This window comes from Octopus sinensis, linkage group LG11 (genome assembly GCF_006345805.1).
Source record: "Octopus sinensis linkage group LG11, ASM634580v1, whole genome shotgun sequence".
Classification (NCBI taxonomy): Eukaryota; Metazoa; Mollusca; class Cephalopoda; order Octopoda; family Octopodidae; genus Octopus; species Octopus sinensis.
Window position 1 is genome coordinate 52,059,572 of NC_043007.1, and position 25,510 is coordinate 52,085,081.

A 25,510-nucleotide genomic window follows, 5' to 3' on the forward strand; every position below is an offset into this window, starting at 1 on the left:
TTGTATGTAGAACAAGTTTTGTTTTCTGTTTTGCTCTGAAAAGATATTTTGTTGCTGTGAAACCCTAAGCATTGTTTTAGTGAGTTGTCTGGCTTCTTTAATTGCTATATTTTCACTTGATTCAAGAAACATTGATGACAGCTGATGGAACCAAGCCTGAAAGAACAATATAACGTGATCAATAAACATACAGATAGACACACACATACACATGTACAGTTACACACAAAGCTCAGACTACAAATACATAAAAAGATAGATTTACAGATAGACATCCGTGTACAATTGAAATTATTAGAAAACATTTAGAAATTTAACAGTATTTATTGATTTAACAGTATACATGACCATGTTAGTAAAGAATGGGTGCAAAATAAGATAATATCACCTCCACATCACTCACTGACACTACATTTTGCCAACAAAAAATACAACAGCAACAATCGTATAGATATATTAATTAGATCCATCATAGGCTATAATTTTACTTGAACCCCTATCTAACTATCTCTTCCTAACAAACAATAAACTATAAAGAGCATAAAATTCACACCCAATATTTTATAACACATTGTAACCAGACCATACCTACAAACCACCTATAACACACACCAATTACACAATAACACAAGATGTTAAAAATGAAAACTCACCTAAAGAGATCATCATCATCATTGTTTAACGTCCGCTTTCCATGCTGGCATGGGTTGGATGGTTTGACTGAGGACTGGCAAGCTAGATGGCTGCACCAGGCTCTAATCTGATCTGGCAGAGTTTCTACAGCTGGATGCTCTTCATAATACCAACCACTCCAAGAATGTAGTGGGTGCTTTTACGTGCCACCGGCATGAGGGCCAGACAGATGGTAATGGCAACAGCTACGCTCAAATGGTGTTTTATGTGCCACCTGCACAGGAACCAGCCCAGCAGCACTGGAAACGACTTCGCTCGGATGTTGTTTTTCACATGCCACCAGCACAAATGCCAGTAAGGCAATGCTGGTAACGATCACACTCGAATGGTGCTTTTTATGTGCCACCGGCACGAGAGCCAGTCAGCAGCCCTGGCAACGATCACACTCGGATGGTGCTCTTAACATTCCATTAGCAAGAATGCCAGTCAGGCGGTGCTGTCATCGGCCACATCAGTGAATTTGATTTCGATTTCACTTGCCTCAACAAGTCTTCGCAAGCAGAGTTTAGTGTCCAATGAAAGAAAGGTATGCATAAGTGGGCTGGTTACACCACTGGCATAGGTCATGGGTTATGGTCTCACTTGGCTTACCGAGTCATGAAGAGGCATAATTTATGGATGCAGCAGGCTTCACCTCCCCACAGTCCTCTGTCATTAAATGAAACATAACTGCCAAATACCCAGACACATGTATAACAGAATGCAACAACACTCCAAAAACACTCAGCCCAAACAAACATAAAAAACAAAGAGATAAATAACTGCAAAACTACCATTATAGCTGACTTCTAATACTGCACCAGTGTGTATACAAAAATTACCAAGGAAGAATAACTGGTATGTGCACTGACTAATTCTACCTTGACCATCATTACCACTGTGTCTATGGAGATACAAAAATAGACAATGAAGTCTTCACAACACTCCACAGTACACCAATAGGATTCATCATTATATGTTGCATTGTGTACAGTATAGACATCAGTTAATTTATAATAAAAGGTATTTTAACATTTACCATACAATTTTTTCTATATGTGTATAGATAATGTATCAGTGTATTTAGTACATAGACAGTGCATCTAGTGAATATAATGTGCAATCGACATGTCCTACCTTGCTCTGAGGTACAGATTCCCCCACCAACAGTGCTGACAATCACCCACTGTAATCTGACCACTGACCATTGATGGATTAGAATTTATCAACCATCCTTCAACTTGGTTTTAGCTAGCCTTACAATACCCAGGAGGTGGCACACTGAGGCATACTCTCATATGTGAGAGTTGAGTGCCAGAAGGTTGCTAAGAAAGATTTGGTGGAATTTGAACATCACTCTGGCCTTTATATACTAAAATATGCTGGTAATACTTTTACTACCAATAGAGCTTGAATATGGCTTAGTACCATTCCTAAAGAAATATCTAAATAAAAGCAATCATCTTACAAGGTGATCTTTGAGAAGACATTGGACTGGCAGTGGGGAGAGTCCTTGGTGTGACATTAGACACTTGTAAATATGGCTCAGTTGAATGTTACACAGTCATATCTTGTGTTCTTAAAAATATTCTCAATTATCTCTGTTATGATACAATAACCATTCCATTCGAGTACCTTATAAAAGTAATAAAATCTCTCTGACTCAGCTTTATACAATACCATTACAACAAGGAGATAAAGAGGGAGTCCTTATATGGTTAATCAACTTGTTAAAAATAGCAACCAAATTTCCCTTAAATCATGACCTACCACTTGAAAATAAGGTGATAACGTAGTTGTAGACATGCAATGATTGAAAAAAGCACAGGAGAGAAAGCCTTTCATTGTACAATAATTCAACCAAGAACAAAATGGAACTAAAGAACAATAAGTATTACACCTCAAACCACTTTCACAGGGATTCCCAACACCCTCAATTCCAACCACTACAATGTACTCCATAAAGAACATTACACACTTCTATATACACCACACTCCATCAAAGACACTCCACACTTCTACATAACACCACACAAAATATGAAATACTTATTTTAAAGACCGAGATACCTGGTGCTTTACTGTACTCAAGAAGATCCATCCTCCACAGCAGAAGAGTTAAGGCCACATCCCCTGAAGAGGATTGACATGCAAGAGTCCTCTGCTGATGCCATGTAAAAGCGATTGTGCTGGTGTCACATTAAAAGCACCCAACTCACAGAGTAAAATGGTTGAAGTTAAGAAGGGCACTCAGCCATAGAAACCAAGCAAGCCAAATCAGACTGGAACCTGGTGCAGCTCTCCAGTTTGCTGGCTCTGGTCAGAGTGTCCAATCCATGCCAGCATGGAAAACAGACATTAAAGAATGATGATGATGATAATGAAAACATATAAAATACTAAAGTAAAATAAAATGAAAGAAAGCCAAAGGAAAAATGATGATAAATGTAACAGTTACCAAGTTGAAGAAGTGACATAGCCATATCATCATTTGTGTAAACTTTGCGGGGGAAAGCTGTGGACAACTTGGGAACAGAGTTATCGTCTTTGGACCACTTGGTCATCACATAAACCCTAACAGCAGCCAATGATTCTTTAGCTTTGAATTCTTTCTTCAAGCTTTCACCTGTTGGTAATCGAATCTAGAAAAATAATACAATTGAACAAGAAAATACATAACCATACTTTATAATTATGAAAATTAAAAGAAATCCAATAAAACAAAAATGAAACAAAGAATACAAGGATACAGTAAATAAAATTTTAAAATATTGTGAAATATTTTCTGAAGTTTTATTTATAAATTGAAAACAAAACTAGAAGTTAATGTTGGAATCAAGTTAGATATGTTGAGACAACACTAAAGACTTCATTAATGGTCATTGTTTAGCACTAGAAGAACTTTGATCAAACTAACCCATGATCAACGACATTCCGTCCATGACTATCCTGTCTCTTTCAAGTTATGGACAATATAAGCTTATGTGTCCTCAGTACATAAGGTATGATGTGATATTCCATCACTGACATATCTCAGTTGTTGTTTAGCCCTAGGTTGTCCATGATTAACCCTTTTCATATCAACCTGCTGGAGACTGTCCCTGGTCCGATTATACAAAACTTCTGGTTCCAAAGTGATGTTTACAATGCAACTTTACAATGCAACTACTGCTTGTAGAAGAGACAGACATTACATCTGAGACACACAGCTAAGTCCTCATCTTATTTTCATTTAAATGTGACTCAGTCAGTCAATACTTATATTTCCCCTCTTCCTAACAGCTTCCCATTCCCACTAGCCATGGTATAGAATCCATCATCTTTGCTTATGTTCCTATGATAAATATGCCTTTTAGTATATACATACGTATAAATATTATATTAATAATGATGATGGTAATGATAATATTAATAATTAGATATTAAAACTTATCATAAGTTGTGTTAGCAGATAATAACTAAAATTGTAAGCAACATGGGGGGACTATCTTAATTCTCTGCATACAACCTAAATGTACATGACTTGTTCCCCTAGCTACTTGCACTCCTTTTCTGTGAGTAGACACTCCCTCTTTGTATCCATATACTTGTGTACATGCGCTTGTTAGAGTACTGTATACATGTAACTATGCGCTTATATGGACTCCATATATATGTATATGCAAATGTGCTTGTGAGTATGTATATAGATATATATATATATATACTTCATCTAGGTGTGTACTCATGCAAACTGCATATGTATCCATATATATATATATATATATAAATATGAGTGTATACATGATCTAAGTGTACACATATATGAATTGCGTGTGCATATATGTATAGATAGATGGATATGGGTGTTTGTATATGTAGGTAGGGTATTTACGTATATAGGTGTGTGTGAATATATCATCATCATCATCATCATCATTTAACGTCCGCTTTCCATGCTAGCATGGGTTATATATATATATGTTTGTTTGTATGTATATAAACATGTAAGATTCATACCATGTGTAGTGTTTGTATAAATATAATATAAAAGCTATCATACTGTGTAGTTACCCCTACCAATCTTCCTGGTCAGCCTATGGTGCCTTACTTTCATGCTCCTTTACCTTTCATTGTTGTGCCTTAAATATGGAAGCTGTATGGGATTGAGCAAATTGTAATGTAATTAAATTGAATTGAATGACTATGTATCAAAGCTTTGTGTCACTTGGCAAGCGTTTATCAGGTACTGACAAAAGACTCTCAATAACGGCCTTCCTATTGTCATTCTCAAGCTCACAATTTCAGGGTCGCTACCATCAACATTGGCACAATGAAAGGTAGATCTGGTGAGATTATTGAAATGATGGAGTGTCGCCATTTACATATGTGAAGTGTGCAAGACGTGAGATGGAATGGAGCCTCTGCTAGATACCTCATGGGTTAGAAACAGAGGTTCAAATTCTTCTGGGTAGGTAGGAGTGATGGAGTGGATAGTGTGGACATACTCTTAGAAGAAAAGTGGGTGGATAAGGTAATTGAAGTAGTCAGAGTATGTGGTTATGTGGTTATTAAGTTAAGACTTATCATAGACAAATTAACAGTTACATTTATCTCTGCCTATGCTCCAGAACCTGGGCTGGCTGATGTCCAGAAGGACCAATTCTACAAGGTCCTCTTGCAGACTACCTCAACAACAAGTGACAGAGATTTGGTTATTGTGGTTGGCAATTTTAATGGACATGTTGAGCAGCAGTCCCATGGATTCCATGGGGTGCATGGTGGTTATGGCTTTGGCCCTAGAAATGAGAAAGGAACAAGACTACTGTTGCTCTGTGATGCAAATGACTTCTGAAAACCAGCCAGCCACCTAATCACTTATCAGTCTGATGGGCACATAAACCAGATCAATTACCTCCTCACCAGGCAATGAGATAGGCAGATACTCACAATGCAAAGTCTTTCAAGGTGAAGAGGATACACTCCAACATAAGTTGGTGACTTCAGAATTAGGTCTAGAAAGGCTCAGAGAAATAAACCACATTGGAAAAGAAGAGTATGGAAGGTCAAAGACCCGGCAAACTGTCAGAAATTTAGAGATATTCTAGTGGAAGCTTCTGACGAAAGAGAGGAGGAGGTAGGGATATATAGCTTAGAGGACAACTGGAAATTCCTGTGGGACAATCTACTGAGGGCTGAAGAGCAAATCTGTGACTGGTGCAAAGTCCCAATGAGGCCGACATGGTGGTAGAACAAGGAGATGGACAGTACCATAAAATCAAAGAGACAGGCTGGGAAAGACTGGAAAAACAGTGAAGCAGAGAATTACATCAGGTAGCCAGAAGGAAAGCTAGGCATCAGGTTTATATAGCAAAAGGAATAGCAGAATGTAAGAGATTTGCCAATGTCTTACTGTGTGAAGATCAGAGACATGAGGTGTTCCGGATTGCAAAGTAGTGTGCCAGAGAGAATAGAGATGTGGTGGGTGAGAAACGTGTGCAAATGAATAATGGAATGCTTGCACCTAGTGTCTCAGAGAAGACAGATACATGGAAGTACCACTATGAAAGGTTACTAAATGTGGAAAAATGAATGGGAGAAGGAGAGTCTTTCAAATATTGAACCAACTGAAGGACAAGCCATCAGAATTGATAGCAGTATAATAGATAAGGCAATTAAGGATATGAAGACAGAGAAAGCCTCTGGACCATAGGGTGTCACTGTGGAGATGATAAAAATGTCTGTCAGTGCGAGATACAGCCTAATCACTTGCATAGTTAATCAGGTTATTCAAGAAGGTGCCATCCCCAATGACTGGTGTAGTAGTATTATAGTTAGGCTGCTACAAGTGTAAAGGTGGTGCCTTAGACTGAAACAACTACAGAGGTATCAGACTACTCTACCATGTCATGAAAGTTACAGAGAGAGTTATAGCTCAACTGATTAGGAAAAGAATTAAACTAGATGAGATGAAGTTTGATTTTGTACCTGGGAAGAGTACCACAGATGCCATCTTAATAGTGAGACAGCTGCAGGAAAAGTATTTGGCCAAGAGTAAGCCACTGTATTTAGATTTCGTCAACCTAGAGAAAGCTTTAGACAGAGTACCACACTCTGTTATAAGGTGGTCTCTAAGGAAGCTAAGAGTAGAGGAGTGGCTTGTTAGTGTCATACAAGCCATGTACAGAGAGGCTGTCAGTAAGGTGAGAGCCAGCCATGAATATAGTGATGAATTTAGCGTACAGGTAAGGGTTCACCAGGACTCAGTTTTTAGTCCACTCCTATTCATCATAGTCTTCCAGGCCATAACAGAAGAATTCAAAATCGGATGCCCATGAGAAGTACTATACATTGATTAACTCACTCTTATTCCAGAATGTGTAGCAGAATTGGAGAAGAAATTCCAGGTATGGAAGCAAAACCTGGAATCAAAGTGCCTCAAAGTTAACCTAGCTAAGACCAAAGTTGTTGTTAGCAGGAAAGCAGATAAAACTCTAAGTCCATCAGGTAAATGGCCCTGTTCACTATGTAGGAAAGGAGTGGGAAGTAATTCCATTCACTGCACCAAATGTAAGCTATGGACACAAGAGATGCAGTGGAACCACAAGCAGATTAACAGATAAGATCACCTTTGTGTGTGGCAGATGTGCAAGAACAATAAGTACTAAGAGCACATGGGACTTAGACTCTTTCAAATGTTACCTAGGTCACCAAATTAGCAATGTGGTTGGATGCTTTGAAAATATTGTTTCTAGAATACAAATAGGATGGAGTAAGTTCAGAGAACTATTACCACTGTTGGCAACAAAAGGATGCTGTCTCAGAGTGAAAGGTTGATTGTATGATGCTTGTGTACAAACAGCTACATCCCCACTTCCCAATCTGTTTCTCTTCCTCACATTTCCTCTTCATACACTGTGATTGTCTCCCACTCCCCAATCCAGTCCTCACTACCCTGCTTACTGTAGTGTTTCTAACCCCTGTCCCCTCCCCCTCTGTATACCCAGATTCTCACCAGTCAGAGCATTCAACCCCCACCACCACAACTCCTGACTCCTTGACTATACCTTGCCAGCACTTGCCACCCACCATTCATATCTCTCTTCCTTATGCTACCATCCCATCTATGCTCTGATCCCCATTCCTTGCAAGTATACCTTGGCACTTACCACTATCCCTCTCCTGCTCTTGCTATCTCCTCCTCTCCTCTTTCCCTTGCTCTTCCTTCTGGCTGAGTAATCAAGTATCTCCTCCACAGTAACAAACCTCATTCTTGATCACTCTGCCTCCCTCCTCTTGCCCTTCCCTCTGGCTACATAACCATGTATCTCCTTTACAGCAGGACACCTTTTTCTTGTTAAGTCCCCCTCTCTCTCTAGATAACCATGTCCCTCCTCTTCAGCAGCACACCTGATTCTACCCTCTTATTAACTCTTGCTCTCTTTCTCTCCTTCTCTTTCTTTTCCTCTCTCTGGCTAGGTAACCATGGACCTCCTCTATAGCAAGGCATCTGTTTCTGCTTCTCTGTCAAACTCTAATTTTTCATCATCTGACACAAGATCACCTCCTCCAATGCCCCTCCCCTCTTAAAGACTCTTTGTTTTTGCAAAGTTACCTGGTGACCCCTGCCAGTGCAGGTGCCACTTAAAAAGCACCCAGTCCACACTGTAAAGTGGTTGACATTTGGAAGAGCATCCAGCTGTAAAAACCACACCAAAACTGACCTCACCTGTGCGAATGCCAGGTAAAAAGCACTGAGCCCATTTTTCTGCTAGGAAGGGCATCTAGCTGTAAAGACCATGCCAAAACAGACATAATCATCTTTTAAAGTCCATGTTCCATGCTGGTATGGTGTGTTTTGTGTACTAGACCATCATCATTGTTTAATGTCATCCTCCTTCCATGCTGGCATGGATTGGACGATTTGACAGGAGCTAGTGAAGCAGGAGCCTGCACCATGCTTCTGTGTATGTTTTTATCTCTTTATTATAGGCATGTAGCCTGAATAAAGAGATAAAAACAGACACAGAAGCATGGTGAAGGCTCCTACCAGCTCCAGTCAAATCATCCAATCCATGCCAGCATGGAAGGAGGATGACATTAAACAATGATGATGGTCTAGTACACAAAACACACCATACCAGCATGGAACATGGACTTTAAAAGATGATTATACATACACACACATATCTAGCACCACTCATGCAACAGAACCATGGCCATATGGTTTAGAAATTTGCTTTGTAATCTCATTGTCTTAAGTTCAATTCAAATACACAACACCTTTAATGCTTATCAATACCTCAGATTAAACCAAACAATTTTAGTGAAATTAGAGTATAGAGAAACTGGGGTAGGGGGGTATATTAGATGGTACTGTATTTCAGCAGTCAATTTAATACATCACATGCTTTAACAACACTAACACCACCTGGCCCCTAGGTACATTATGTGGGGTTGACTATTGGAAGTGTCTGCTTACATCTCAAGCTGAAGTTAATCCAGGAGTTGGGCATTCTTCTTTGCCCCAACACAGCTTCAAAGGTTCTACAAAAGTAAAAAAAAGGTACCCTTTCTCCTGCATCTAAGCTTTTTCCCTGTCTCACACAGAATACCAATTAATATTCAAGCAAACCCAAACACTTACCAGCAGTTTACATTCAGAATAATCTCTATCAGCAACATTTTGGGTGTGTTCAGTAGGGGACTCAAGTTTAACTGTTGCAGTAGAATTAGCAGAAAGAGATCCTCCTTGCCTCCTTTTGTCATTCTGAGAGGAAACAATAATAACTTGTTAAATAAATTATATTTCAAAGACAGCATTCAGCCATAGTAACACAAAGATATTAGACAGTCATAACAACCAAAGATATTACTCAGTCATAACTGAAGGAAGTCATTAACAAGTCATAACAAAAATAAAAGAAAAACAGAAACATTTGTATCTGAGATAAACCACAAGACCTGGTTGGAGACCCAACAATCCAAGTTCCTTTACAGGGCTTAGAAAAACTGAAGGACCATTTCAATAAGTGTGTGAGTCTGAGGGGGGAATATGTTGAATAAAATCATAATTAACTGATCCTCCTGAATTTTCTTTTACTCAAAGCCAGGAACTTTTCAGCACCTCTCATACATCCCCAGCATCACTAAGATCATTGGAATGTGCACCACCATAAACAATAGCAGAGAAACAGCAACCATCACACACTAAGTCCACCTTGCCTGTCACTGCCATGTTTCACCATCAAAATCTACAAACATACAGAAATAGATTTGAACAGTGGATAGAATGCAACATATCTACATTGTTATGCTGCACTCCATGCAATTCATCTCTACATATCAGAGTATGGAAATACAGTCTTCAGTTAGGCAGAAATATGATAAAACTAGTAAAATGTTTCTCTGGGTACCACTTGGTAATTTGGCCAACTACCTGTGCTTTATAGGACTGTTTAATCAAGGGTGACCTGAAGCTAGGAACAACAATAACATTGCAGTCTGAAATCAGAACTGCCATTAAGAACATGAAACAAGACACTTACCTCTTGCATTGCTTCACGATCTTTCCTAATATTGTCTAAAACTTGATCCCTGTTCAACAAGTTCAGAAAATAAGAAAGAAAAAAATATATATCAATATTTGATACAATACAACCAGAAACATTAAAATATGTGGCACAGCCAACACTGTCTCAATATACTAAAACTAAAGATTATTGGTTGAAGTTATAAGAATATACGCAATTTCCCCTGAGGTTTACTATAACAGCTGTATTTACTAGTAACTAAAATTCAGAAAATAATAATGGTTTCAATTTTGGCACACAGTCAACAATTTTAGAGGAGGAGTAAGTCAATTCATTGACCCAAATGTTCAACTGATACTTATTTTGTCAACCTTTAAAGGATGAAATTTGAAAAAAAAAATTTTTTTTAAACTCTATAATAGGTACAAAGGCCTGAAATTTAAGTGGAGGAATTAGTTGATTATACAGACCCATGCACTTCACTGTATTTTATTGAACCCTTGAAAAGCTGAAGGACAAAGTCAACCCTAATGGGATTCAGACACAGAACATAAAGTTCCAAATACAGCAAGGTATTTTATCCAATGCTCTACTGTTTCTGCTAACTAATTTTGCATTACCATGAAAACATTGTGTCAATATGTATTTTTGGAAATATTAATTTCAATATTTTCTACATCTGAATAAGTTGATACAACAGACATAATCGATGGCTTAATAAGGTGAGTTCTACAATTAAACGCGATTTTTTTTTTATATGTATTTTTGTTGTCTAATACGCTGAATTTCTCAAAATTCTTCTAGATGATATTTGGATCTACTTGTCATACATGAGGAATTACCTTGGATGTGTATTCTGCTTACATCTATTGGTATCTAATTGTTGGATATAGTTAACCAAATTCATTTAAAACTCAGTGCTTTATCAATATCTACCTGGACTTTTTAATCCCTTTTTTTCTTCTTATACATATATACAGACAGATACATATAGATATATATAGACAGACAGATAGGTATGTAGCGGAGTCTACAGATATATCAACAGATATGCAGATAGAGGGATATATAAATATACAAGTAGATATATAGCTAAACTGAACTAATATGAAAAGAAATGAAAATAATCTCAATTGGTAAATAACTCTGACTAAGCATTGATGATGGTTGGTCAGTGAAAAGTGTAGTTTATATATATATATATATATACTCTTTTACTTGTTTCAGTCATTTGACTGCGGCCATGCTGGAGCACCACCTTTAATTGAGCAACTCAACCCCGGGACTTATTCTTTGTAAGCCCAGTACTTATTCTATCGATCTGTTTTGCCGAACCGCTAAGTGACGGGGACATAAACACACCAGCATCGGTTGTCAAGCAATGCTAGGAGACAAACACAGACACACAAACACACACACATACATATACATATATACAACGGGCTTCTTTCAGTTTCCGTCTACCACATCCACTCACAAGGCTTTGGTCGGCCCAAGGCTATAGTAGAAGACACTTGCCCAAGGTGCCACGCAGTGGGACTGAACCCGGAACCATGTGGTTGGTAAACAAGCTACTTACCACACAGCCACTCCTATATATATATATATATATATACACATATACATACATATACAAGATGGGGTAGAGAGGTTGAACATTTTTGAAATGGCTATTACTCAGCTCCAGAGAGAAGGACATATATCCGACAGGTACCATTTGATCCATGGTCTCTTAGCATTTTTTTTTCTTTTCAGCGGAAGCCATGGCACTGTGGACGATAGTTACATGACAGTTACCTGATGGACGACAGTTACATGAAGAATAACAAGTCTGCCCTAGCAGTTCAACATGAGTTTTGGCGCCACTTCAACATTCACCAAAATTAGGCTGCTCCCACCTGTAACACAATCTTTCATTGGGTGAATGCACTTCATACATGAAGTACAATAATGAATAGGAGACCGGCAGGGGCACCACTAACAGTACAGACCCTGGAAAACATGGAACACATCAGACAAGCTTTGATACAGAGTTCAAATTGTTTTGCTCATAAACATTCCACTGAACTTGGCATCGGTAATCGATCGATAAGGTATATTTTACATGAAGACCTGCATTTCCACCCATACAAGTTGGTCATTGGGCAACAGTTGAAACCATGGAACTATGCACAGCAGCTTAACTTCGCACGTCAGATGGTAGTAATTTCTGAGGCAAATGACAACCTCATTTTGTTAATGAGTGATGAAGCTCATTTTTATCTCAATGGCATGGTGAATCAACAGAACTGTCATTATTAGGCTCTTGAAAATCCAAGAGAACTGCACAGCCCAAAAGTGATGGTCTGGTGTGCTGTTGGAAAAGCTTCCATCATTTACTGTGAACTCCGAGCATTACATAAAGATGATAAACAACTTCTTCGTGCCTGAATTATGATGTAAACATATGCCTATTCATTGTGTGTGGTTTCAGTAGGATGGGGCAACAGTCCATACAGCCAGAGCATCAATGGACGTTCTTCGCCTACTCTTTGATGAATACCTTATTTCCAGGTTTGCAGACACTCCTTGGCCTCCTTGGTCCCGATTTGTCCATGTGTGATTATTTCTTGTGGGGAAACATCAAGGCACGTGTACATGTGCATAAGCCCCATACATCAGACAATTTGAATGAAGCTATCTGCAGAGAAGTCGCCCAAATCAACAGAGCAATGCTGGAGAGAGAGAGTGGGAACCAACTTCCAAGAATGCCTTCAGAAATCTATCGATGAAAATGGACACCATATGATGGGTGTTGTTTTCCACACGTGATTTTGACAAATGCTAATTTAATACGAACACACTGATGTCAATAAAATTTGTTTGCAGCTAAAATTAATGATTTTGTGAATTTTTCAAAAACGTCTGTCCTCTCAGCCCCACCCTGTAAATATATAAGGCCAGAGATGGGAGTGATGACCTCCTTTACAAATGCTATATATGGACACAAACTGTGTCAACAGCAAGCTGGAAAAGATGTTTCCCTGTTGTTTTAGCCCCAGGGAAACATCTTTTCCAGCTGGCTGTTGACACAGTTTGTGTTCATATATAGTATTTGCAAGGGAGATCATCACCCCCATCTCTGGCCTTACGTGATACTCACAGACCTAAGTTTCTGAATGTTATCCATCTTCAGTGTGAGACAATCACCAGCTTGTGACAAAAGTTATTACCACTCATAAATACTATATATTCTTTAAGCAACCGACAGTTGTTGATTTCATATCAAGAAGAAAAACATGTTTAAATCTCTGAACGAGAGAAATACAGTAGCAGTACCGAATAGTAATGTTTATATGCCAACATAACATGGCAGTCCTGTAAAGGACGATGTTACATCATCCTTTATATGACTGCCATGTTATGTTGGCATATAAACATTACTATTCAGTACTGCTACTGTATTTCTCTCGTTCAGAGATTTAAAACATGTTTTTCTTGATATATATATATATATATATATATATATATATATATATATATATATATATATATACACACATATACACACACAAATAAGTTTTATTTTAATTCATCTTTTATTTCCTTAAACTATTAAGCATGTCACATCTGTCAACTATATTCAAAGAAGGAAAATAAATACCTTCTAAGTTCATTTTGAATATATTTCAAAGTACAGTTTTGATTAAATTGCAGGATTTCAAAAGAATTTTTGAAATTCTTTGCTTGTGTTTAATATAACATGTTTTTAAATATGCTGACTAACATACTGGAATTTCCATAGATCTTCCGAGCAATAATGATAACAGAGTTTGATTTTGATACATGGCCAGCAATAGTAACAGGAGGTGGAGGTTAGTCAATCACATTAATCTCAGTACTTGACAGGTACTATAATTTATGAAACCCAAAAGGTCAAATTAAAGACCAGTTCTTCCCTTCATAATTCCTGACCTTATGCCTAAACCACAAACCATTATTATTTTTATTACATGACAGTAATATAATAATAATTTATAAATACCTACCGTGCCAATTTTTTCTGTAATCTGTCTCTCTTTAAGTCTTCCATAAGTTTTTTCCTATCAAAATCTTCTTTGCTAAATCAATATAAACAAAACAGAAATAGGAAATTATCACCATAATTAATATCATCATCATCATTTCTTGTCCACCTTCAATACTGACATGGGTTGGACAGTTTGACAGGAGCCAATCAGGTAGAAGACTACACCAAGCTGTTGTGTCAGCTTTTGCATAGTTTTTATGGCTGGATGTCCTTCCTAACACCAACCATCCAATAGAGTGGACAGAGTGCCTTTTACATAGTACCAGCACTGGTGAGGTCAGTTTTGGCATGGTTTTTACACACACACACACATACATATATATGTATATATGTTTCACTGGACAGATGGAGGGATAGATATACACATTATCATCATTCAACATCCATTTTTCATGCTGGCATGAGTTGGATGGTTTGACAGGAGCTGGTAAGCCAAGGGACTGTGCCAAGCTCTTCTGTCAGCTTTGGCATGGTTTCTATGACTGATTGCTCTTCCTAACATCAACCACTTGAAATGATTTTTATCTGTACTGACTGATTTTTATGTCGCACCAGCACTGGTGAGGTCACAAAGTAACTTGCAAGACAAAGACCTCTCAACTGAGAGAGGGAGTGGTATTGAGGTAGGTGGCTTTGGGCCTGGTGATGAGCAGTTAAACTATGATAGAAGGACAGAAAGCAATGTCTTGTCGTAGAGGAGGTACATGGTTACCCTAGTCAGGAAGAGAGAGAAGACAGTAGTGAAGATCTGCCAGGACATACCCTCAAGGTACAAGGAGATGAATCTAAGTAGAGTGGTACAGAGGAATGGACAGGAAGAGTGAATAGAGAGTTCACAAGAGTGCAAAAGGAGAGTTGTGGAAGTGGGTAGTAGAAGAGACATGTAGAAAGTGGTGTAAACAGGTACATAGGGGAGTGGTAGTATAGTAATGATATGATCGGCAGGGAGAGGACAGGAGAGAAAGATGACAAAGTGGCACTGGACTGCAGGAGTGGGGTGTAGAAAAAAAAGGACTTGTGGTGAAAGATAAGATGTAGTTTGGTTCATTGGGGGCATGGAATGAATTAACATAATGTGTAAGTGGAGAGCACATAATACAGTGCTTCCAGAACTCAGTTTCACTGAGGCGAATGGGTTTTCTCAAGGACCTTATATCACCAGACATCTTGATTGATCATCATCTCCTCTGTGGGGCTCAACATCTTGAGATCTACCCTCACTACTTCATCTCATATCTTCCTGAGTCTCCCTCTTCCACAAGTTCCATCTGCTTTAACCCTTTCGTTACCTAACTGCCTGAAACCGCCTGAAAAAAAAATTTTGGTTAATGTGACCAAACCGCCCAAAGCCGCCCGAATTTACCTATTCATATTTAAATGAGAATATCAAAGCAAATCTCTTTAGTACATTCGTGAAAATACGTATTATACTTCGTAAAGAGTTCAACTACAGTTTTGTACAAAAATCGAAGTGTAATTTTAATTCCGTGAATTTTGGGAGATTTTTTTCCGAAATTTGTTCCTATTGTGTTTCAAAATTTGTAATTCTGACAAAAAATGGATACGAATTTCATTATATCAAGCAGCGAGTCAGAATTCGAAGGATTTTCTACTGAAGACCTTCATAAATCTAACTCTATGACTGAAAAAAGAAAGCATGTGGTATTTGATAATGAATCTGATGTTTCATTTTCCGAAAGTGAAAACAGTGAATCCGAGAGCTCCGACATCATCATCATCATCATCATTTAGCGTCCGCTTTCCATGCTAGCATGGGTTGGACGGTTCAACTGGGGTCTGTGAAGCTGGAAGGCTTCGTCAGGCCCAGTCAGATCTGGCAGTGTTTCTACGGCTGGATGCCCTTCCTAACACCAACCACTCTGTGAGTGTAGTGGGTGCTTTTTACGTGCCACCTGCACAGGTGCCAGACAGAGCTGGCAAACGGCCATGAACGGATGGTGCTTTTACGTGTCACCGGCACGGGGGCCAGGCGAGGCTGGCAACGGACACGAACGGATGGTGCTTTTACGTGCCACCGACACGGGGGCCAGACAGAGCTGGGGGCCTGAATGGAGTGAAAATTTAAAAACTGTTTCTTTCGGTAATTTTTCTGAAGAAACTGGACCAAGCCACAGACTTTCCCAGAAGAGTAAAGCCTTAGACTATTTCTTTTTACTTTTTCGAATGAGCCTATTTGAACTCATTACGGCGGAAATGAACCGTTACGCTAAACATAAACAAAGCGAACGAAAGGATAGTTAGTGGTTTCCCATAACCTTAAATGAAATTAAGACTATTTTGCCATAAATATTATTATGGGTATCAGAAAGTTACCCAGAATAACAAATTCTATCGTAAAATTTTGTTGTATACCCAATTGAATATTAGCTAATAACCCATTTTCTATAGTGATGTTTGAACAAAATTTTAATAATTTTATATTTTGTTGAATTTACCTGTATCTACTTGCAATTAGAGTCACTTTGTGACAAAAATTATAGTATAGAATTGGTTGAGAACATTTCATTAAATTATCTTCCAAAATTCACGTTAATATATTGATAAATAAAAAAGTTATAGTTGTTTAATGAAACCAGACTAAATTTATGATTATGTTAGAAATTAATTGAAACACATAAGGGATGTATTTTGGTCAGAAATATAGTAACGAAAGGGTTAAGCAATCATTACTTCGTTATACACCTGTCCTCATTTATACACATCACATGACCAAACAATCGTCTTCTCTCTTGCATACTACATCTGATCTCTCTTATACCTAGTTCCCCTTCTGATGTATTTGGACATTGTTGTACATGCACACTGATGTTGCACATCCCTAAGAGCATGCTAGCTTCATTCCTCTCCAGTTTACACACAACATATGCATTCAGGGCCCATGTCCTGCCACCATGGAGTATAGCTGTTCATACAAAAGCTTCATAGAGTCTGCCTTTCACTCTAAGGGAGAGGCCTTTTGCTGCCAACAGAGCTCTCAAAACTTTCTCCATCCTATTCTTATTCTAGCAACTATATTTTCAGAACATCCTCCTTCATTGCTAATTTGGTCCCCTAAGTAACAGACATTATCTACAATCTCTAGAGAGCCTCCTGAGCATTAAAAAAAATCTAATTACTATGTGTCCTTAGGGTTTATTGTTTCTATACATCAACCACATACAAAGATTACTTTCTGTATTATTCTACTCACGATCCCATTGCACCTCTTATGCATCCATAGCTTGCACTGGGTGCATTGAATGGAATTCCTTACAGCACCTTTCCTACATAGTGAACAGGGCCATTTATCTGACAGAAAGAGAGACTTACCTGCTTTCTTGCTAACAACAATTTTGGTCTTTGCTAGGTTAACTAAGGCCCTTTGATTCCAAGTTTTGCTTCCAAACCTGGAATTTCTTTTCCAATTCTGCTACACATTCCACTATAAGAGTAAGATCTTAAGCATATAATAATTTCCATGATCAACTAGTCTTAAATTCCTCTGTTATAACCTGGAGGACTATGATGAATAAGAGGAGACTAAGAACCAAGCCCTTGAGAACTACAACTTGTACATTAAATGCATCACTGTATTCATGGCTGACTGTTGCCCTATTGACAGCACCCTTATACATTAGAAAATTACTATTTTTAAATCTCACGAGAGATGTTCAGCAACAGTACTTTGTAGTAAAGATTGTTTGCCAACATAACATGGCAGTCCTGGTTTAGGACGAATGTTGCCATAATTTAGCCCCAGGAGAATCGTCTCCAACTGGCTATACGTCACGATCTGTGTCCTTATATTTTTGAACAAGGTAATCTAGCACCCCCACTCAACTCAAAACAATATTTGTGTATGGCGATTTCCATGTTATTTCCCTTCATCAGAACAATTATTCTGTGCTGATGAAGGGAAATAACCTGGAAATCTTGAAACAGAGATATTGTTTTGAGATGAATGGGGGTGCTAGATTCCCTTGTTTGAAAATATAAGGACACGGATTGTGTCATTCAGCCAGCTGGAAACGATTCTCCTGGGGCTAAATTATAACATTTGTCCTAAACCAGGACTGTCATGTTATGTTGGCAAACAATCTTTACTACCCTTATACATCACCTGACAAGCTCTAACAAGGCATTCATTTACTCCTAACTTCTCCAGATAACATAACAAGGGACTCTGTTGAAGGCTTTCTCCACGTCAACAAATGCCAAGTACAATGATTTGTTTTTAGCTGATGCTTCTCCTACAGATGTCTCACAGGAAGATATGTACACAGGAGTGTGTATGTTTTTATAGATATATATAAATGTTGGACAATGAGAATGAGTGCTCAATATATATATATAAACATGATGGAGCAAGTGCACCATCATCCATGTGGACGCATTTCTCTCCTGTGATGTTACAGGAGAGAAATGCGTCCGCATGGATGATGGTGCACTTGCTTTTAATGATTGTGAAAAGAAAGAGGCTTGGAGAAGCCATTATGAAAGACTGCTGAATGTGGAGAATGAATGGGAGGAGAGCCTGCCAAATGTTGACCCAGTAGAGGGACCAGCTATCCGAATAGACAGCTCCCTAGTAGTTAAGGCAATTAAGGGTATGAAACCAGGAAAAGCACCCGGCCCATCAGGAATCACTGCTGAGATGCTTAAAACAGCTGGTTGTGTGGGCTATGGCCTAGTCACCTGCATTGTAAAGCAGGTAGTTCATAATGGAGTCATACCCAATGACTGGTGTAGCAGCACCATAGTCAACTGCTACAAGGGTAAAGGTGATGCTCTAGATAGAAATAACTACAGGAGTATTAAACTGTTGGATCAGGTGATGAAGGTCACAGAGAGGGTCATAACCCATCTCATTAGGGAGAGAATTTGCTTAGATGAGATGCCGTTCGGTTTTGTGCCGGGTAGAAGCACCACTGATGCTATATTCCTGGTTCGACAACTGTAGGAGAAATACCAAGCTAAAGATAAACCCCTCTACATAGCTTTTGTGGACTAGGAGAAAGCCTTTGACAGGGTCCCCCAATCCCTTATCTGGTGGTCGATGCGGAAACTGGAGATTGACAAATGGCTAATAAGGGCTGTACAGGCCCTATACAGAGAGGCTGTCAGCAAGGTTAGGATTGGCAATGAGTATAGTGAAGAATTCCGGGTAGAAGTAGGTGTCCACCAAGGCTCAACCCTCAGTCCCCTTTTATTCATCATAGTCCTCCAGGCAATAACAGAGGAATTCAAAACAGGTTGCCTCTGGGAGCTCCTCTATGCTGATGACCTGGACCTCATAGCAGAATCAATACCGGAACTAGAAAAGAAATTTCGGGTGTGGAAGCAAGGTTTAGAATCAAAGGGCTTCTGAGTAAATGTAGCAAAGACCAAAGACACCACAGATACTCAGAAAACAGATTCCATCACACTCCAGGAGAAAAAACTAGAAGTAGTCGATAGTTTCCGCTACCTAGGTGACCAAGTTAGTAGTGGAGGTGGATGCTCAGAGAGTGTCACCACTAGAATACAAATAGCCTGGGCAAAATTTAGAAAGCTCCTACCCCTACTAGCGACAAAGGGTCTCTCGCTCAGAGTGAAAGGTAGATTGTATGATGCATGTGTGCGAACCGCCATGCTTCACGGTAGTGAAACATGGGCTGTGACTGCAGAGGACATGCACAGACTTGAAAGAAATGAAGCTAACATGATCCACTGGATGTGTAATATCAGTGTGCACGCACAACAGAGTGTAAGCACCCTGAGAGAAATGCTGGACATAAGAAGCATCAGATGTAGTGTGCAAGAGCGATGCTTGCGATGGTATGGTCATGTACTGCGGATGGATGAGGAGAGATGTGTGAAGAAGTACCGCTCCCAAACAGTTGAAGGTATCAGGAGGAGAGGTAGACCCAGGAAGACATGGAATGAGGTAGTCAAGCATGACCTCAGAGCGTTGGGCCTCACAGAGGCAATGACGAAGGACCGAGATCTCTGGAGATATGCTGTGACTGCAAAGACCCGGGCTGCTTCCTGCACCAGTTTCGCAGAGCCCCAGCCCATTCAAAGTACCTTGGATTTCAGAACAACCTGCTGTGCTTGAGGAGACCTATTGAGTCAAGTACATGAACATCGAAATAAATATCAATGGAAATAGTAGCTGTGATACCAGCGCGGGTGGCACGTAAAAAGCACCATCCGAACATGGCCAATGCCAGCACCGGTGCCGGTGGCACATAAAAAGCACCAACCGATCGTGGCTGCTACCAGACTCCCCTGGCACGTAAAAAGCACCCACTACACTCACGGAGTGGTTGGCATTAGGAAGGGCATCCAACTGTAGAAACACTGCCAGATCAGACTGGAGCCTGGTGCAGCCTCCTGGCTTCCCAGACCCTGGTCGAACCGTCCAACCCCTGCTAGCACGGAAAACGGACGTTAAACGATGATGATGATGATGATGATGATGATGATGATGATGATATACACACATGCATGTGTATATACATATATATATACATACATACATACATACATACATACATACATACATACATATATATATATACATACATATATATATACATTATTTTAAGCAGCAGAAAATTCAACAAAATCTGTTACTCTGAGTTTCTCGTTGCCGTTCATCAGACAGTTTTTGCTAGAATGGAACTGATATATCAATTCAATCTATACTCTTACAAACGCTACACCTTTAAAAAGAAATGGACTTGTTTGATTGGCCCTTTAGAAAAAACGGTCAATCTTCGAGCGATAAACAAAAAGGTCAAAAATATATGTATATATATATAAAAAAACTTATAAAAATTATAAAATCCGAGGAAAAAACCTATTGACGTTAATGAAGACCGTGCAAATTAATGCATAGAAATTAAACCTGTTATAAATACTGCAATACATATTTATATTAAAATCTACATATATATATCAACATACACAAAAGGATGCGCGTAAACGCCATACAGACGTATGAATATGAATCTAAATATACACATAAAAGCATGTGTACATATATTCACGCAAACCGTCTCGCACGCAAGCTAAAATTCATCTATGTAGCAATTCTCATATACTGAGCAAGGAGGGGGAACGAAAGAAAGGGAAAGAGAGAAAAAGGAACGAAGGAGGGGTGGGGAAAAAACTTGTAACGATGTTATTGGCATCTATAGAGACCAGTATACATACACAAGTTTGAATGGATACATATACATACCTTCGTGTATATGTGTGCTTTCACTTACACCTACACAGATACACATGCTTACAAATACATATGCTTTGCTATACACATACTTATATAAACATTCTAATTTTGACAACATCGCTTTTTTTAAAAAACATTGCTTTTAAAAATGGGTGCATTAATAAAAATATATACGAAAGACATATAAAATAAAATATAACATCCTATTTTGGGTCATTTATAAATAATCAAGGTAATATAAATAATCAAGGTAATCCTATGCAATACAATAACATGAAAACAAAGTTTGTAGGTTTTTCCTAATATATATGTAGAAACATAAGACTTTGCTATACGGATTAAAAAAAAAAGAAAAATTTTTAATTTAATAATTTAACATTACATATATATATATATATATATATATATACATACATACATATATATACATACATACATATACATACATATATATATATACATACATATATATATACATACATATATACATACATACATATATACATACATATATATACATACATATATATACATACATATATATATACATACATATACATATATACATATACATACATACATAAACATACATACATACATACACATACATACATACATATATATATACATATATATACATACATATATATATATATACATACATATATACATACATACACATATACATACATACACATACATACATACATACATACACATACATACATACATACACACACAATACATTACACACACATACATACATATATATGTATATTATATATATATATATACATATATATATATATAATATATATAATATATATACATATATATAATATATATATATATATATATATATATATATATTATATCTTAAATACATATATATATAAAGGGAAAGTTTACAAAAATAAACAAAAGACGAAGGCAGGTGGTGTACAAACAAACAGATGTATTAGTATAACATTCAGGAATAGAAAAAGTCTTTTACGTTTCGAGCCTATGCTCTTCTACAGAAAGATACACAGAAAAAAACAAGGAGAGAAACAAGGAGAGAAAAAAATGTGTGTAGTAGCTAACGATCTATCATGGCGTCTGATATATACATACATACATACATATACACATGGAGAGAGTAGAAGAGATAGAGAGGACAGAATAGGAAGGGGAGCAGAAAGAAAGGAAAGAAAAGAGAAGACAAATGAGACAAAGAAGAGAAGAAGAAGAAAGGAAAGCTGAATAAGTTTGCAGTAGAGGCCCTAGTTGATCAAAATAGCCCACCACCCACTTTTTCTCCACCAATACAAGGCTGGTATTTTCTTTATTGAAACAAAGGTGCCGCTTGTGGGGCACAAAAGGATGTAATTGTAGTAGAGTCAGTTATATAATCTACCATTTATACTTATAGAAAGTACAATAACTATCCCAGTTTAATATACTATTTTACACAGATTATTGTTCTCACACTGGTTATCACTCCATACAACTATCTCTTTCTCCCCTTTTCTAGATATCAGCCCCTTCACCAAACACTGTATCTGCCCTTCATTCAAATCACTATCTATCAAATTCCATTATTTTTTCTTCATCCACTACCATAAAGAAAAAAATTTGCATAATGTACTCTTTAGATACCTGAATAATGACAGGATAGCCTAAACTAGAATATCTTTTGATTAAAGATCTGTTTAATCAAGGCTGACTTAGGATTAAACAACAATACAACACTTCTAATATTTATAGCAGTCTTACTATTCGCGTAACTTCGATATTTCTTTCCCTTCAGATCGTCTCTTTTTCTCTTTCAGGATCTGTTCTTTCCGATCTCTCTCTTCATTCTCAAGTCTCTTCTGTGCCAGCAAATCCTGCACCCTACATTCAAAAGAGAAAAAAAAAAACAAGTTAAAGAAAAAAACAAAGAAAAACAATAGTTTTAAAAACCAAGATTTAGTTTATTTTGTATACTTTTCAGAAATTCCCTTCATATAGAACAATGTTATCACCATCAGTTTAGTTCCATGTTACCATACTTGCATGGGTTGGATGGAATTGTTGAGGCAGATTTTCTATGGCTAGATTCCTTACTTGTTGCCAACCTTCACCTATTTACAAAGAAGATCATATTTTTGCTTGAGTTGTTTTATGTTCCCATGGAAGTCAGGAAATGAGGAACACCCCTTGTATGACATTCATTTATAACTATCACATGATATCAACACAAGGAGACACAAACACTCACATAGACCAGCACACACAGACATATACATATATGTACATGACAGGCTTCTTTCAGTTTCTATCTACCAAATCAACTCATAAAACTTTGATTGGCCAAGCATTATAGTACAAAATACCTAGTGCCACACAGACTGAATTCAAAATCACAGTTAGGAAGCAAACATTTTAACCAAACATTTTTGGAATTTTACAGATTTAGATGTGATACTGATAAAAGGATTTCATTTTACCTTGAGGAATTCTATGAATATTGAGAATGGGTCTTGATGCATTCTCGACTTCCAAGAAATAAAAGCTAAGTCTTTCTGAAATTATGCACTAATATCTTGAAAAAAAAAGACACATTAGATAATGTGGTCTCAGATGCACTATTTGTGAAAAAAATGTCAAAGGCATTCCAGCCTTTAACACATCTGACAACTATATAAATAATGAAAATATTCTCTTTCTTCCCCCACTCTTGCTGCCTGTCCAACCATGTCATCTCTCAACTGTACTCTGCATTCCACTCCTAACTCATCAACTGTATTATCATTATTATTACTATCCTGCTGGTCTCCCTTACCCTACTTTCCCTAATTCATCTCCTGTCACTTATCCACCACTCTCTATACCCACCCTTCAACCCTACACAATCTTTACAGTTTCTGCCTATCTCCCCTTTCCTATTCCCCCATCTCTTGCTTCCCTAAACACTTTTACAAGCCCCCACATACCAACAAAGACTCCCAGTTCCACTGTCACTACTCATCTCATATCTTGAGAGGCCACCTGGACACCTCAATACCACTGCTTATCTCTTTGCCACTCCTACAGATGATTCACCTCCACTCTACTAAATGTGAGTAGTGCCTCTACAACAAGAACCTGCTTGCCCTCCCCACTTGCCACATACTTTAACCACTCATCTCCTAGCAAGAACCACCTCTGATTCTGCTTCATGTTTCATAGCCTTTTGAGCAGCAGGGTAACTTCACTAGTGCTAGTGGCACTAGAAATGGCATCTAGCCATAGAAACCATGCCAAAGCAGACAAAGGAACAAAGTGCAGCTCTTGGACCCAATCAGATCCAATCAAACTGTCCAACGCCTGCCATTATGATGTCTTGGATCATGTTAATATTTCTGTTGAACATTGGTACAGCAAGACTGTTTCTTAAATGTCTCTCTTTCCTTTCTTAACTTAATTTTCTACAAAAGCATAAGGCTCAAATTAATGAAAATGGAGGTGAAGAGTAGGTGATTAAATTGATTTCAGTTTAGATTTGCATCTCTGTTTCACTAATTATTTGAGAGAGAGGCATGTTTGGTACTTCATTTTATCAACCCTGAACAGATTGAAGGCAAAGTTGACCTCTGCAGGATTTCAACTCAGAATTTAAAGAACTATTACTAAATACTGCAAAAGCATTTTGACCAATGCTCTCACAATTCTACCAATTTACTGCCTTCTTTAATTATAATGACAGTCACCATTCTCAGAAATCAAAACTAATTCAAATAATATGAAAAAGGACTTTATCTAAAAAATTTTTTTTTAAATTATCATAATGAAAGAAATTAAATATTTCATAGAAATGCTTCTAATATCCATATGTCAAGTTATATTAAATAAAGATTTAAAAAAAACTACCTTTGAAGTTGTTCCTTCTTGGTTGCCTCATCCAATGGCTTCACCTTGTGTTCACAAGCAGCAAAGTTGGTGTGTTTAGTTCTAGCCGCATGCATGCTCATTTCATCTTCATTGCGCAGAGGTTTTCCACAGCTACATAAATCCATAAATATACAAACCAAAAGCA

At 37.8% G+C, this 25,510-nt stretch overlaps 1 protein-coding gene across 1 annotated transcript; it reads right to left on the reverse strand.

Moving 5' to 3' along the window:
• On the reverse strand, positions 1-25,510 carry LOC115217191 (UBX domain-containing protein 1). Its single transcript, XM_029786824.2, has 7 exons — positions 25,345-25,510; positions 23,227-23,346; positions 14,212-14,283; positions 10,199-10,247; positions 9,298-9,420; positions 3,130-3,313; positions 1-156 (listed from the first exon to the last, which is right to left on the reverse strand). Exons 1-7 carry the CDS (start codon positions 25,488-25,490, stop codon positions 122-124), a joined length of 729 nt encoding a protein of 242 aa, XP_029642684.2. The 5' UTR covers positions 25,491-25,510; the 3' UTR covers positions 1-121.

Excerpts from the sequence above, each read along its gene's own strand:
- LOC115217191 (XM_029786824.2), bottom strand. The coding sequence starts at position 25,490 with ATGGATTTATGTAGCTGTGGAAAACCTCTGCGCAATGAAGATGAAATG. Across the intron at positions 9,421-10,198 it reads ATCGTGAAGCAATGCAAGAG|AATGACAAAAGGAGGCAAGG; the intron begins GTAAGTGTCTTG and ends GTTTCCTCTCAG. Across the intron at positions 157-3,129 it reads TATGTCACTTCTTCAACTTG|GCTTGGTTCCATCAGCTGTC; the intron begins GTAACTGTTACA and ends TTGTTCTTTCAG.